This window comes from Aulostomus chinensis, chromosome 6 (assembly GCF_037954235.1).
Source record: "Aulostomus chinensis isolate RoL2024-O1b breed Wild chromosome 6, RoL_Achi_v1.0, whole genome shotgun sequence".
Classification (NCBI taxonomy): Eukaryota; Metazoa; Chordata; class Actinopteri; order Syngnathiformes; family Aulostomidae; genus Aulostomus; species Aulostomus chinensis.
In genome coordinates this window covers 29,499,017-29,515,712 of record NC_141325.1, presented here as the reverse complement: position 1 = coordinate 29,515,712, position 16,696 = coordinate 29,499,017, and the positions used below count along the sequence as shown (strand labels likewise).

General features: G+C 47.3%; 1 protein-coding gene across 4 annotated transcripts in view; it reads right to left on the bottom strand.

The window, feature by feature from the left end:
• Window positions 1–16,696, bottom strand: part of sema4c (sema domain, immunoglobulin domain (Ig), transmembrane domain (TM) and short cytoplasmic domain, (semaphorin) 4C) — a 106,859-nt gene that overhangs the window by 10,024 nt on the left and 80,139 nt on the right. For all 4 annotated transcript variants that reach the window (XM_086207432.1, XM_086207431.1, XM_086207430.1 and 1 more), the window contains 8 exons: window positions 15,831–15,893; window positions 12,686–12,784; window positions 12,173–12,269; window positions 9,378–9,497; window positions 7,182–7,333; window positions 4,634–4,809; window positions 1,772–1,916; window positions 1,161–1,374 (listed from right to left, as the gene is read on the bottom strand). In XM_086207432.1, the coding sequence (XP_086063558.1) occupies window positions 1,161–1,374; window positions 1,772–1,916; window positions 4,634–4,809; window positions 7,182–7,333; window positions 9,378–9,497; window positions 12,173–12,269; window positions 12,686–12,784; window positions 15,831–15,893 (1,066 nt within the window). The remainder of the gene's footprint in view (window positions 1–1,160; window positions 1,375–1,771; window positions 1,917–4,633; window positions 4,810–7,181; window positions 7,334–9,377; window positions 9,498–12,172; window positions 12,270–12,685; window positions 12,785–15,830; window positions 15,894–16,696) is intronic.

Sequence of the window (16,696 nt, the reverse complement as noted above, 5' to 3'; positions counted from 1 at the left end):
CCAGCGAAGCTGCTGTCAAATCTGTGTTTTTCAGGAGCAACACTCTGGGAGGGCCAACACGTTTTTACATCCATGTCAAAACTAGACACCTGCATATGGACACGATGGCTGCCGCCTAGAGACATTAATGAAGACGCACATACATCCTTTGATGCTTTAAGATGGATTTCAGCATGCAAATCAAGTCCTTAATTGAAACCCGGCAGAGGTCTGACCAGATGGCATGTTTTCTGCCACCTTGCCTAATGCCAGTACCTGTTCCTGTCCCCCACCGCAGGCTGAGAGATCTCATCTCTACAGCCAATATGATGTACCACTCCCCTCAATACACACACACACACACACACACACACACACTCTCGCCCACTGACACAGGGAACAGGCTGAAAAACATGTTCTATAACTGCATCTTCACGGCCAGAGAGAAGTGGAAATAACAGACGCACCGCACCATGTACTGCAACACAATAAAACAACCTTGCATCATACAGACCTGCACCCAAATACATGAATATATAACTACAAAAAGCTTACATTTGTAAGTATTTTGAAATGTTACAACACTGTTTAATGGGTTTTGTAATTCCAGCACTTGAAGCTGCCGATGTGGGGTCTCTGACAAGGTTGTTGAGTGGCTGTGGAAGAAGGGCTCACTGCCACCCTCTGGCAGTGAGCGGTATTACACCCAATCGCCAGCGCGCTCACGTCACAGGCTCCACTGTCCTTACTGTAAAGTATTGGACGATTAGTTTTGAGCAGCACAGAACTGACGCAAACAACCCTCAGAATTTGATCCATTTGATTCAGCTACGTTCAGGGATATCCCCGCCACGCCCACGGAGCATGCTCAGTACACTCCTCCCAGCCTGTCACCACAGATTGAATCTCCACATACTAAGAATTGCAGAGAGATTGACTTGGCGGTAATGACTTACTTACTAAGCTTGGCTGTCGGATGTTCATTTGAATGCAAGAGTGCTGCACTATAGCGTTCCTGATAAGAGCGAGTAAACACTCAGTTGAAGAGTCACGAGGTGCGAGAGCTGAAGAGGGAAGCTTGACCCGAACACTCGACGAGGCCAAGAGAAGCAACGATATGATGAATGCTGTACGCTGTAGAGGAGCCGACTGACTGCTTGACTGTCACGTGTCATCTGTACCTGTGCCGATGAACAGCATGTTGTACCAGCGCTGGTCCAGGGCAAGGACCCGGTCTACCACCAGCCTGGTGAAGTTGACGCCCTTGGCGAGCAGCAGGGGGCGAGCGAGAGCTCTGTCCTCCATCAGTGGGTGTTTCTTTGCAAAGTTGAGAGTCGCATCAGGTAGCTGCAAAGAGCTGTTGTAGCCATTCTCCCGGTCGGAGTTTGTTATACACTGGAGAGAGAGATGGGGGGAGAAGGGGGGGGGCAAGAAGGAGGAAGAAACTTTTTAACCACAGCTGGGACAGGTTGGCATGGCTTGTTGGCTGTGCGCTGACTCCTCCTCCTCCTCCTTCTCTTTCACTCTCTCACCTCCGCCTGCCACCACACCCCTTCCTCTGCTTCCTCCTCTTTCATCCTGCATCATTACACTCTCAGCTTTTCAGGTCATGCCAACTCTCGCTCTTCTCCACTGCCATTACCTCGCACCACTCATTTATATTTCACTCCCTCACTATTCCGCCATCCCTCCTCTTCCCCATCTCTCTATCATATGCGAGCGTGCACAAAAGAGCAGGTGCTGGAAAGTTCATATTCATCTGATATCATCGCTGATAAGCAGGCTTTCTCACCGATCCGGGCCGGGGGAGGGGGACGGTGCCCGTGTAGCGCCCCCACCTCTGGGAGGCCTCCCTGTATTCCTTGTAGGATCCATCGAACACCTTCTTCACGTCCACGATCTGGTACTGACACACCGCTGACACGTCCACATCCCCCCTGAAACACGACAGCAAGGCGGGGAGTTAGTGATGTGTGTTGTAGGAACTAAGAGGAGCTGTCATGCTGGTGGGGAGAGTCTGCAGCACAAGCGAAGCGTAGTCAGAATGTGAGATATTCTGAAAAAACAGAACCAAACGACTAAACCCAAGTCTCTGCATTATCCTCCAAATTCGTTTTTTTTTTAAGAAAGCGAATGCAGTCAACATAGTGAATATTGAGCCGAGCCGGCTGATGTAATTAGATGAGTTGACGCATTTCTGCTGTTTCTGTGGTGAAGCAACCTGATGTTCAACCTGATGGAATAAACTTCCTCAGAGGCCACTGAAATCAATCAGTTGGTGCGGCGTATCGGGAAATGCGTTTCATTTATCGGAGCGGCTGGAGAGCTGCAATCCCTTTTTTTTAAACTGATTTTCACACCACAAGTGGCACTGAAATTAGTTATTGATAGACGCATTGAATCATCTCACAAATATATCTGATTTCCATGCTTACTTACAGGAATACGAATGACCTGCTGTCACACTGAGCTCTACAATCCACTGAACAAAAAGATATATTTCATATCAAAATGAAGCTTAACTAACAGACTGCTGTTTGCCTCCCCTAACAAATGCCTGACTTCTAAATTCCGGGTATGTCTGCGACTCCCAGCGTTATTCATTCGAGTGCTCATCATGGCGCACTGGGTACCGCAGCTGTAAAATTCCATTCCAAAAGTCCATTTTTGAAGGCTGTGAACAGGAAAGAGGAGGTTATGTCCGATCATTAGTTTAATGTGATGCGTCCTGTGAGACATTTGCTTTCTGAGACTAGAACAAGCCTGTTAGCGTGCAGCAGCAGCAGCAGAGCCACCAGCTTTACAAGGTGAACGCCCAACCGAAAGGACAGCAGGGGCGTCTTAGTAAGTTTAAAAGCTCGTCCATTCAGTCAGATAATGGCTTAAACTCAGAGTCATCGTTTACATAATGTCCAATTATCTTAATGTTATCTCTGTCAAAGCCGGGGGGCTTTCAGGAATCCCCAGCGAGTCCCACAGAGAAGAAGAATTAAGCTTTTTTCTCTAGCAGTGGTAGGAGCTGAATGAAGAAACAAAGCCTGAAGTTCAAAGCTGGTTCACTCTGCGATATGATATCTTTCTGAAGAACACAAAAGAGGTACATCAAAGGGTGCTGCCCGGGGACACGGGGGAGTCACGCCCCCCCCCCCCCGCCCTCGTCTTTGTTGATCTCTCATTACAGTCATAAAAATATGCCAATCTTTATTCTACTAATGATACAACACTCACTTCTCTAAGATGAATGAGTAATGTCAACAACCTTGTAATTACTAAGTTGCAGTTTAATTATCCAACCCCCCACCACACACACACACACACACACACACACACACACACACACACTTAGTCTGTTGTTACTTGATGAAAACACTCTTGTCTGAACTCGTTTTTTTTCCAACAGATTTCTTTTCTTGCAATATTTGAAATTTAAAACATGAGTGATGTGATTAATTCAGTTTGACCCGAGAGCCAAACGCTCTTCCAACGATATTCAAGATAGAAAATCTATAAAAAGTTTTTGTCTTCTTCATAAGTTTGAGAGGAGTTGAGTGTGTTTGGTAAATCCTCCACGACAACAACAAACCCAATAAAACACAGTCAAGTATTCTTAACTCTCCCATTAGTGCCAGTTAAAGGGCTGTTACATAAAAAGCCCAATTACACACGATACATAATCACACAGCGTACACAATTACAGCCATGATATTCGTTGTATTGTCTGACTCATAATTTTAATAAAAGCCACTGGTGAGGGCCGCACGAAAGGCGACGTGACGCTGGAAGTGTGACTGAGAGAGAGGAATGAAGACGTCAGCAGAACCTCAAGCAAAAAATAAATAGAAATAAAAAAAAACATGCAATTTCACAGTATGTTAAAAGTGAATTTAATGGTTGCTCCTCGGCCTGTGCAACCCCCAAATGACCTCCTTTGAGGAGGAGGAGTGATGCATTTTTTATTTTGTAGCCCAACGTGGAAGTTAAACTCATCCTGGATACCAAACAGTGGCAATAAATATCAGATTAGTGTCCAAAATGACACGCTAATGTTGCGTCAGAGGTACAACGCTAACGTTTCCTCATGGCGCTGTAGATGTGGGCACTATGAGGACCTCCGTGATGTCAACAACTCTACAAAACTCACACTTTTTGTGGTCCGGATGTGTCGGACACAAATTCAGAGAGACCGCATGAACACTGTGCTAGCAAAAGCTAACAGGGTAACGTGCGTTATCGGTCCTGTTCCTGTCTCAGCTGCTCCCCCTGCAAACTCCACACACCTGGATGGTGAGCAACCATCAACATTAGCCTCTCACTCATGGCTAACAGACCAACGTAGCCTGAGAGCTAGCAGGTGGCATTTCGATCCACCTGTGGAGAAATGTAGTTCCTTCAGCAAAGCAGTAGGGGGCATCATCAGGGTATTATACAGACTGATGGACGCCAGACAAATCTTACAGGAAATGAGTCAAAGGCAATGAAGGAATCAAACTGCAGACGCATCACTGCTGAGCTTCACCCTTCCTGTTTTGGGCTTCACGACAACCTTTGTGAGAAGAACCTCACCGACTCTGGGATGAGGGAACCAAACCAAACGTATTTCTGGGTTTCGGCGCTCCATCTACGGACGTGTCGGACAGTGCTGGCTCCCACTCACCACTGAGCGTGGAAGATGCCGTAGAACGTAGTCCCCCTCCAGTCCTGACCCGGCAGCGTGAAGACGGCCCTCAGGTTGTTGAAGGAGACGCGGCGCTCGGAGAGGGAGCACACCAGCCGGGCTTTTAGGAAGGTGGTCCACTTTTTCTGCAGAGTCCTGGTGCCACCCAGATCCCCCTGAGAGGAGAGATTTCACGTCTTGTTACTCACCGGCGAGGTTTCTTCATCAGCCAAAGTCACTGGCAGTAGTCGACCCCCTCAACATGCTCCAAGACACGTTTGAATGATTTTCATCCGATGTGATTTGCCAACACAAAAGTTCAATTACAGAGTTAGAAATGGTTAAAATGACATTAATTCCTGCTCCTTTCCTGAACAATCTCCATTCTATGAATATGCTAATATCGCTCATTTCAAGTGTAACTGCTGGAAACGAGATGTCTGCTACATCAGTGGGAGGCCCATTCTCACCAACCTGCAACGGAGGCTGCTTATTATTACACATCACACTTAACGCGCAAGTTGCATATTGGACCTGACTGACTCCCAAACACATCTTGCATTTCATTAGCCTCACCTTCACCCCGTCAGCGGCAAATATTTTCATTCACTCAACAGAGGGTGTATTCACATAATAATACAGCTGATCTGTTCCACATGAGTTGGCTGACGGAGATGTTGTCGTTCTGGAGTAGGTTCTTAAGGAGTCTCTCGACCCTGAGATGTTCAAGGCCACCACTGATGATAATGATATGCTGTTATAATGATAATAATATTTAATTACATAATAAACAGTTCCTATTCTTTGATCAGGCTCAGAAGAGGCCCTTCTGCCATACGTCTCATTATCCTCCGCGATCGAGCTGTAAAAAAAGGAATAAAAAATGCAAATGCTCAAATTACGGCAGTAAGTTCCAGACTCTGTAGTGCTGCTGCAATAGCAATATCAGCCGGACCCGCTGAATTATTCATCGCTCCCGTACTCACCGTGTGTGAGCATCTGTTTTCAATTTAATTCAAAGAGCTTTATTGTTCTTCACAGACCAGATATTAAAGGACACTTCCCATAAAAAAGTGCATATAGTGTTCACTTAATTACACACATATCACCCGGCTGTTAACGATCTGCCTGTGTTTTGCTCTGTTTAAAGGTTACTGTACGGTGCGCTTGCAGAACTATGAGCTAAAAGGTCACTGAAATCATGGAAAATATGCAAACACGGTCTCAGGGCTCACAACAAGAAGCTCGTCTGGCATCACCAGTAAAGCTGTCGCTTCCCCTGATGAGGTCATTGATCAAACAAGCACATGAATCACCATGGTAATGTGATTGCCTTTGCTCTCACAGTCGTAATGAAATGCTGAAAATATCTAATTAAAGCAAAGGCAGAAATAGAACTTTTATATCATCTCTTCGTTATGATGCTTTGACTGGAGTCGGCGATTTGGGAGGGACTAAGAGCTACTGGGCCTCGGCTCGCCGTGGACCGGGAGGGAGGAGAAGCCCACGCCTGGCGGCTCCGATCCGGGCCAGGTTTGACAGATATGCCCTCCCTCTAGGACCAAGGGGGCCAGGAAGGAGTGGGGACGCGATTCCTTTACTTCCCAGGCATCACATACTTGTGTGAAGACATTCAGCTCTGACAGCCACCGAAAGGCTCCGCAGCAGAATGATGTCAGAACGGCGCTGCACCTGCTCTTCTATCGACACCAGCGCTCTCAGGACTATTTTATGCTTCTAAACGTGGTGGCAACATGTCTACAGGAGGAAGACGAAGGCTTCTGGGTGTGACACAGCCAAGACACAGAAGAGCTAAAACAATATTATCTAAGCGTTCACACCTCTGATGCATGGAGCAGCCATTTTGAATTGTGATGTCTGGGTTTGTCAGGTATCTCAGAGTTTGAGGGGGACGTGCCTCCTCATGGGAGGGGGGGGGGGGGGGGTTCCGCCTGGGAACTCTGATTTTGTCACTTCTGAATTCAGCTGGAACACTTCCAGCACGCTAGGAGCTCCTGGGCTCTGCTCAGGGCTCGTGCCACGTTCCAGCAGAAGAAGTGAGGAAAAGAGTAAAGAGGAAACACGTTGGCGACGTCTCAGTCGTTCAGGTTGAGGTTCCACTTGAAATTTCAGAGAAAGAAGTCAGACTTCTCACTCCTGGTGAGCTAAGTTTTGTTTTGGTTTGTACAGCAACCAGTGTGTTCTGTCAGTCAGAACTACGACAGCCGGCGGCTGAACCAGATAACTTAAATGATGTGTGAATCAACATCCAAGAGAAGTCTGAAGAAATCTGTGAGCACAAAACTGTTCGAATGGGCTTGGCTGCACTGTCAGATGTCATCAGAAACAGCTGCCAGAACAGCTGGAGAGAACCCAGCACATTTCCAGCACACATGAAACTATGAGTCTGCAGGGAAAACTTGTTCTGGCCATAAACTCCTCCTCCTGTACTCTGACATCACTGCAGATGCATGACAGTTTGCTGCGCTGTTGTTTCTGTCAGTACAAACTTCCACCAGGCAGATGGACGATGAGCTGGAGGCTTTACCTTGCAGACGCGAGCCACTCGAGCCACCGTCAGCTCCGTGTCACATTCCAGCTCCAACGCTCGCTCGCTGAAGAAGAAGTAGATTTTGTCGTCGTCGCCGTACTTGCTGCCGCTGCTCTCCCTGACCAAAGCTGAACCAACAAAATCCGGCTCTGCACACACACACACACACACACACACACACACACACACACACACACACACACACACACACACACACACACACACACAGACACGCGCACGCACGCACACACACACACGCACGCACGCACGCCCGTGCACACACACGCACACACACACGAAAAAAACCCATACAAGAGTGTATTAAAACATGGAAGGAAAGACATTTATCATTACTAAACAGACAGTCTAAACCTGTCAGTGCACAAACACACACACTGACACGCGCACACACACACACTGACACGCGCACACACACACTGACACGCGCACACACACAAACAAGCCTGACGCCTTCATCTCATTCCTTGCAGCCCTTTCTCACCTCTCCAATCATTTCTCACTCTCTCTTTCTCCAGTGCTTCCTATTAGCGCTCCATTTTGTCTTTCTCACTTCCTCTGTGCTACCCATCATCCTCTCTCTCTACATCCAGTCCTCACTTGCCTGTGAATGATATACAGAATGTATGTATGTGTTTCTGGGTGATATAAATCTGATGGTTGAGCGCAAAAGTGTTTTTATTAGAAGGATACAATATTTCCTCAGATGATTCTGTTCCTTCCAGCATAAAAGCCTCTAAAGCAGCATTTTACTCCATCATGGGACAATAAAACTCTCCACTGCTAATTTACTGATTTTACATTTGTTACCAGCGGCTGAATTAAGGTGAGGCAGGTCCCATTGCACTTCTGTTTTTAATAAAACTTGGCATGAATAATAAATTGACACATGGGTGGAAACTCATCGGTATGTTGCTCCTTCCTCCCCCTCCAGCCTTAACTCCCCCTCCATCTACTCGTCCTTTCATCACCTATTTCTCCTGCTGTGACCTCATCTTCTTTTCTCTCCTTCATTTCTCTCCAAGTTGCTCATTCCTCTCCCCACCTCACTTCTTCAAACGATAACGATCAGTGGCTGCGGCCGTGTCCTGCGCCTCATTTCCTGCAATCATTCCTCTTTCTCTTGTTCTTTTTGCATGTTTCTGGCTTTTACTCTTTAATGAAACTCAGTAAGAAGAAATTGGTCAGCGTTATCTCCTTTCTGAAATGCATAATTAATTTGTCAGTGTCGCTTTACTCCTGAGTTGCAAAATATTTTAGTTGGATTCCGCACAGATACGGCAGAGTATAAATCTGCCCATTCATTTTAATCCTCCACTTGATGCAATGACGCACAATTCAAGTTTGAAGTTGTTATTCTGGGTACATTTCTGCTCCAGTCTGGAGAAAAACAGTGTTATGATCAGCAAAGCCAACTAGCTAAGTTACCTCTGACCACTTTATTATTATTATTATTATTGTTGTTGTTGTTGTTGTTATTACATTTATTACATGAGTTCAGGGTGATGTTAGCAGCCACGTCGTAATAGCAAAATGTCCACTCAGCGATTTCAAACCAGTGAGCAGCTGCTGCACCTCGACTAGCAGCCTGCAACGACAAAAGACTCACTGCAGTTCCAAATTCGGTCGGACAAAAGAAGCTCAATTACGTCACAGCGCCGCTCCGCTTTGAGAATGAATACTGTTTGTTTCATCATAAATATTTTATGGAAAATTCAAAATTGCTTAAGAAAATCAAACTGAAAAATTAACTTCACGTATTTGCAAACCCACTTTTAGAATCAAGGTTGTAAACATCAACACATGGTTAAGTTACAATGAAGCTCCATCTGAAAGACTTCCTCCGTACATGATCCATGATCTTTACCACACACGTAGTCAGAGCATTGACTCGCTACCCCGCAGTCCAAGAACACTTTTTGCTGCCGGCTGTTTTTTGAGCCAGGGGTGAGTTTGCCTTGGTGGAACTTATGCTGCATTCATGTGATGTCGGACTAATCAGAACGTTTCTGTCTGGGAAAACAGATGAACGGCTGCTCACGACATTTCGTTTAACTCACTGTTTCAAAAGTCACAGCACTTTCTGAGCAGCAATTTCACCTCTATTGTCACTGTAATTTGTGTCCATGTTCATTTCTTTCCCCTCGTCTCTCTTTGGCCCTCGACACAACTCACCATTGAGCCAAGCGGGCAAGTACTCGCTCTTCATGCTGTAGTGCTGGTGGCCCAGGTTCCTCAGTATGACTGGCTCTGTACCCAAGAAGTTGTTGAGTGTTGCAGAGTAGAGCTCTTTATCTGTGTGTGGGGGGAGGAAGCAGGGTTAAGTTTATCTCAGCCACCATTATAACAGCCCACAAGGAGCAAAGGTCAGTGGTTCGGCGGTGGAACACTGAAGAACGAAGGAGGAGGACGCCTGCAGGTTCAGAGAGGCTGAAGTGGTTTAGTTGGACCTCTGAACCCTCAGAGACGTTTGTAGAGATTTGATGGACAGTTTGTGCTTCTGCTGAGATGGAAGGGGAGACGGCTGAGATGGAAGAGAGACGGATGAGATGGAAGGAGAGACGGCTGAGATGGAAGGAGACACAGATGAGATGGAAGGGGAGACGACTGAGATGGAAGGGGAGACGACTGAGATGGAAGGAAAGACGGATGAGATGGAAGGGGAGACGACTGAGATGGAAGGAGAGACGACTGAGATGGAAGGAGAGACGGCTGAGATGGAAGGAGACACAGATGAGATGGAAGGGGAGACGACTGAGATGGAAGGAGAGACGGCTGAGATGGAAGGAGACACATGAGATGGAAGGGGAGACGACTGAGATGGAAGGAGACACAGATGAGATGGAAGGGGAGACGACTGAGATGGAAGGAGAGACGGCTGAGATGGAAGGAGAGACATGAGATGGAAGGGGAGACGACTGAGATGGAAGGAGACACATGAGATGGAAGGAGACACATGAGATGGAAGGGGAGACGACTGAGTGGGAAGGAGACACAGATGAGATGGAAGGGGAGACGACTGAGATGGAAGGAGACACATGAGATGGAAGGAGACACATGAGATGGAAGGGGAGACGACTGAGATGGAAGGAGACACAGATGAGATGGAAGGGGAGACGACTGAGATGGAAGGAGAGACGGCTGAGATGGAAGGAGAGACATGAGATGGAAGGAGACACATGAGATGGAAGGGGAGACGACTGAGATGGAAGGGGAGACGACTGAGATGGAAGGAGACACAGATGAGATGGAAGGGGAGACGACTGAGATGGAAGGAGAGACGGCTGAGATGGAAGGAGAGACATGAGATGGAAGGAGACACATGAGATGGAAGGGGAGACGACTGAGATGGAAGGGGAGACGACTGAGATGGAAGGAGACACATGAGATGGAAGGAGAGACGACTGAGATGGAAGGAGACACATGAGATGGAAGGAGAGACATGAGATGGAAGGAGACACATGAGATGGAAGGAGAGACGACTGAGATGGAAGGAGAGACGGCTGAGATGGAAGGAGACACATGAGATGGAAGGGGAGACGACTGAGATGGAAGGGGAGACGACTGAGATGGAAGGAGACACAGATGAGATGGAAGGGGAGACGACTGAGATGGAAGGAGAGACGGCTGAGATGGAAGGAGAGACATGAGATGGAAGGAGACACATGAGATGGAAGGGGAGACGACTGAGATGGAAGGGGAGACGACTGAGATGGAAGGAGACACATGAGATGGAAGGAGAGACGACTGAGATGGAAGGAGACACATGAGATGGAAGGGGAGACGACTGAGATGGAAGGGGAGACGACTGAGATGGAAGGAGACACATGAGATGGAAGGAGAGACATGAGATGGAAGGAGACACATGAGATGGAAGGGGAGACGACTGAGATGGAAGGGGAGACGACTGAGATGGAAGGAGACACATGAGATGGAAGGGGAGACGACTGAGATGGAAGGAGACACATGAGATGGAAGGGGAGACGACTGAGATGGAAGGAGACACATGAGATGGAAGGGGAGACGACTGAGATGGAAGGAGAGACGACTGAGATGGAAGGGGAGACGACTGAGATGGAAGGGGAGACGACTGAGATGGAAGGAGAGACGACTGAGATGGAAGGGGGGACGACTGAGATGGAAGGAGAGACGACTGAGATGGAAGGGGAGACGACTGAGATGGAAGGGGAGACGACTGAGATGGAAGGGGAGACGACTGAGATGGAAGGGGAGACGACTGAGATGGAAGGAGAGACGACTGAGATGGAAGGAGAGACGACTGAGATGGAAGGGGGGACGACTGAGATGGAAGGAGAGACGACTGAGATGGAAGGGGAGACGACTGAGATGGAAGGGGAGACGACTGAGATGGAAGGGGAGACGACTGGCTTTCAACCTGATACGAACTGTTGCTTCCCTTTAATTGTCAAGCAAATTTTAAGTGAATTGTGAAAAAGGAAATGTGCATGAGGGTTGTTTAAACGGTTCGGTGAAAAGAAAAGAAGCAACGTGAAGCTGCTACGGCTGAGGAGGAGAGGACGTCTTGGAGCTCTGCATCTACCAGCAGAAATGGATGCAGCTCTTGAGGAAATGCTCGGCTGCGTGAGTGGCGAGCGTTCAGCGGTGCCGGCTCACACCGACGCCTGGTCAGAGCTTCTTCCAAAAAGGAGGAAATTCCCTCCTCCATTTTGTGTGTAGCTCTTTTTCAAAAAGGCAAAAAAAAACCCACCTCAAGTGAACCAAAGACAAAAGGTTTAAATTCGACTGCTTCTCTCAATCTTCTTGATTGATACACTTCAAAATACATTCATGGAAACGGGACTCATGTTCCCAGCTACGAGTTCAGCATTAAACTTGTTCAGAAAACCACAACAATAAATAAATACTTGTATTCTTTCATGCCAGAAAATATCTGGGCCTTCACATAAAGCTGAAGACTGCATGAGATTCCACAACACACATCTACTCACCGACTATGAGACCAGTGTGGCCCTTAGCAGGGTCGTACGGGCATTTGCCCTTCCCATCTTCCAGGTCGGCATTGTTGATGGTAAAATAGTCGGCGTCCTGTTAACAAACAGACACACACACACACACACACACACACACACACACACACACACACACACACACACACAGGTCCCTTGTTATCAGTATGGTTTATGACCCACAATGACGCAGCTACAAGCTCTGTCTGTCCGTTACAAGGACAATGGCTTCAACCCTCCCCGTGTTGTCCGAACGCATCAGTGTCACACAAGTGCACACACACGTGGACACACACTAGCCTTCACACATCCAGCGAGCCCAGCGTGAGATGTTTCCATAGCAGTTACTTTTATTTTGGTCTCATCCTCGGGCCAGAAGTCAGCCGTCTGATGTTGACACCTGTCAGGGCTGGCTAGCTGCGACACTTTCCAGGGACAAACACACACACACACACACACACACACACACACACACACACACACACACACACGTACCACCAAGGTGCATTTAGGCTGAAAGGCGTAGGTGCCGCAGGTGTAGAGGTGTGTGTGGTTGTAGCTCTGCAGGAAACGGATGTAGTTGAAGCATTCGGTCTGCGAGGGAGAGAAGAGAAATGTCAGACCTCCTTTCTTGAAGGGCGTTTTGTTCAGATACCATCAGCAGGACTTCTGATTACATTTTTTAAGCCGCCTTGATTTGCTGATATAAGACAGTTCTGGGGAATCTTCCGTCTTTTTGTCTGCGTATGCAAACAGAGAATACCGCCGGCTTCACCCCCTGCTTTAATTTGTTTAATCCGTATCAATAAAGTTTTAAATGGCGTCCTACTGAGGATGAACGCTTGGTGCAACCTCATTATCTCATTTACCTTTAAAGTGAACACAAAAGAAACAGGGGATCTGTGTGTGATTCATTTATGCTTTATGGGCGATGCCCTTTAATGTCTGCGCGGTGACGAACAACAAGGAGGAATCCAAACATGTGAACCCAGGATGCCCACTGGAGATGAATCTCTCTGGCTTCATGTTTCTGGAGCCGCAGCAAAACAATGTCCGCACGTTTAGATTCATCTGCACCGCTCCTGCGAACACTGAGGGTAATCACATTAAAAACGCATAATTTACTGTGATAACAAATTATAAACGTCGTAAGATTGTTCTTGCATGGTAAGTAAATCCATATCACATCCTGTATGTGAACGTACAAGCATCCAGGGGCGGTGACTGAACAAAATTAGCTGCGCCGATTAAATGGAGCTGGCATTGTTCTCAATGATGCGCAGACTGATTGTGACAGCAGCCAAAGGAGGGAGACGATTTCCAAATCTGTGAATTTCGAGACTGTATTAAATTTTAATGTCTATCTTAAAGCGGAACATTTTTCAAAAATCCAATCTTGACATGTATTTTTTACTTCAGCTGGGGTCAGTGGAAGTGCTGCCACGTTCCAGCGAACCGTCTCTCCTTCTCTTCAAAAGGACATCACACGCTGCTGCTGCTGCTCAGTTTTAGCTCTGAGTGTTTCTATGAAATAATAAACAGCTCTTGCAGATGCACTTTATGCAACCCAAACAGGGAAAAGCTTTTGCTGAAACAAACACAACTAATTGAATATCTTAAGCCTGAGTAATTACGGCCATATTTCAAAGCTAGTCGCCATGAAATATTTTGAAAAAGTGGACCATTATGCTACATTCTTTTTTTTATCCGACAGGGTAATGTTTCTTTGACTGTGGTGAGTAATTACAGGCAGCACAAGCAAATATTAAAAGAATATTTGTTGTACGAGTTAGATGACATTACTGGTCTCAGCGTGCTGTAAGTATTAAAGCCACAACCAGCAGCCAGTTAGCTTAACTCAGCAAAAAAGCCTGCAAACAGTGGGGGTCAAGAACCCGACACTGACAAAATCACCACGTGAAGTTGTTTTAGCGCAAAAATGTAATTTCTCAATTAGCTTCTGCTCTCGGTTGAGAGGCGGCTGTGGAGGAGGCTTTCACCCTGAATGTGCCACAGACAGACACCTTTTAAAGGCTCCACGAAGGGAAAAACACATTTGCTCCGTTTGATCCCGTGTCCCAGGGGTGACTCTGCTTTCATGTGAACTGAACACATGTCAACAATAAGCATTTTGAACACCAAACTTCCTGTCCTCTTGTAAAAACAACTCAAATATGTCATGACTCATGTTGCACTCGAATGCCTTCAAGTCAGCAGAGGCCAGCCAGCTACGCAGCCAGGGGCACCGCCGGGGCTCCGTTCCGTGAGGGTTGCTTTCTGTTCTGAGCGTCACACAGTCGCTGCAGAGCTGCTTTGTGTCACGACCGCAGCTGGGGGAGAGCGTGAGGGGGCCTGGCGCGCCACTCCATCACTAATCTACGCTGGTTACCAGACAGCTAACCGGGAGTAACACACATCCACCGACTCTGTCTCAGTCAAAACCCTCAACAAGTTCCTCCTGCAGCTTCATGACTTTGCCAGAAACACGTAAATGTGTGTAAAGGAACCCCCCCGTTTCACTGAGCCTTTTAAGGAAGACGACTGCTGGTGCGTGTTTCAGGCTGATGGATGCAGAGAGTGAACGCTAATCAGCTGCTATGATCAGCGTTCTAGTAATTTATCAGTCTGACAGGTTGTGTCTGTGTGACGCCTTGAGGGCGGAGCAGGTCGAACCAACAACAACACACATCACATCCCGTTTATTCAGGTTTGGAATTTGGAATATTTTGAGGAGGCAGCTGGATTTTTCTACTGCTGACATCACGATCCCAACAGCGAGTGTCTGTACTTTTTTAATCAGTCCTGCAGCAGAAGATCGGTTCCTCCATTAACACGCAGTCATGGAGGAACCTCTAATCACATTAATTAAGGCTCTGCTCTGAGAGAGAACGCAGCGGCCACTAATGCAATTAGCAGCACCTGTGTTTACCTTCTCCTCCGTGTCAGAGTGGCTGCTGGGAGCCGGTCTGTTTCAAGCTAGCAACTTTTCTTCCTATCACACTATGTTGATTCACCTGAGGGGGTTTCTGTGTTCCAGCCGCTGCCCGCTGCTGCTTTATGATGCATACACACTGCATTTCTAACAACCTGTCGAGCTGTCAGCGCTATCATCATCGCTGCTGCTAGCTGCCCCTTCTCATTGGAATACGTGTCCAATACTAGCCAGAGCTGACATGCAGGCGTATTGAAAAACTGTGGGAGAATGTAGGAGACGCGGTCCAACCCACCTCTTGTCAGTAATTGTACTAGAGTACTAAATACTGAGAACATCCATCAAAGCTATCATGATGTGTTTCTGCCCTCTAATGTGAACGAGGCGGGGAACTTTGCTTCTCGCTGCCTACATGAATGATGCGCGACAGCAACAGAATATTCTCCTCAGTACGAGTCTTTACTTGAGTTGTAATGGATTCTATTCTGCTAAAGACAACAAACTTCTTGGAGCGGTGAAAACTTTCCCCGCCACCAAACCGTTCTGTGAGCTGCGCTTCGCCGTCTGCTGGTTTGATGGCAGGAGGGCAACACAGGAGTGAGTTAAGTGAGATGCTTCTCTTATAAACTGCGATCGTAGAAGTGCTACCGTGGTGCCCTTGGGCAACGCTGGTAAGTCAACAACAGCGTTGCCTTAAATCCCCCTTACCTGGTTGTTCTTCCCCTTAGCAACACACTCCCTCTTCTTGTCCTGCGGAGCTGGCCAGTCAATCTGATGATGGAGAAAGACACAAATATGATGAGACAAATATTGTATTACGTCCGTCCTTGGCTTACAATGCAGTATTCTCGTTCACTGATCTCGACCTTGATAGTAATACACACAGCAAAACTAGCCTGCACTCTTGACAGCTGGCGGCTGTAACTATAGCAACAACAACCACTCACGAAAAAGCGTATTTGACAATACAGTTTGGTAATTTCACTGTAAAAGGTCCTAAGTGCACCCTGGCTGGAGCAGATGTACACGTGCTAATCTAAAAAAAGGTGTTTACCAGACTGACTGAGTCACCCAGGAAGCGGGGGAGAAGAAGCGCCTCCTGCGTTCGCAGGTAGGAGCCTGGGAGGTCTTTGCTGCAGCTGCAGTCCCTGATGAGCTCATTGTTTAAAGGATCTAACGGAACGGGAACTTCATGCTGTTGTGCAGGGAGCTGCAGCAGCGACTCGCTTCTGCCCTCCACGAGGCACAACTCTCTGAGTTATGTGTGTGTGTGTGGGGGGGGCAACACCACCTTTCTTCTTCTTCTCCTCCACATTTGCTACTCAGTACTACTTAGGAGCTGATGCTTTTATTTTTTAAACGACTGTGTGACACATGGCTGAACTTTGCTCTGCGGTCCACAAACACAAACTGTTTTTACTAAGAGGTTTCCACACCATTAGAAATAATTACACCGGCCATTACAGGCGGGGAGCTGCAGCGAATCCACTATTAAACTGACTGATTTTAAACTGGGCGCAATCAAACAACAGCTTATTGCCATTTAATGCACTTTAGGAAGTGGAGATGAGCGA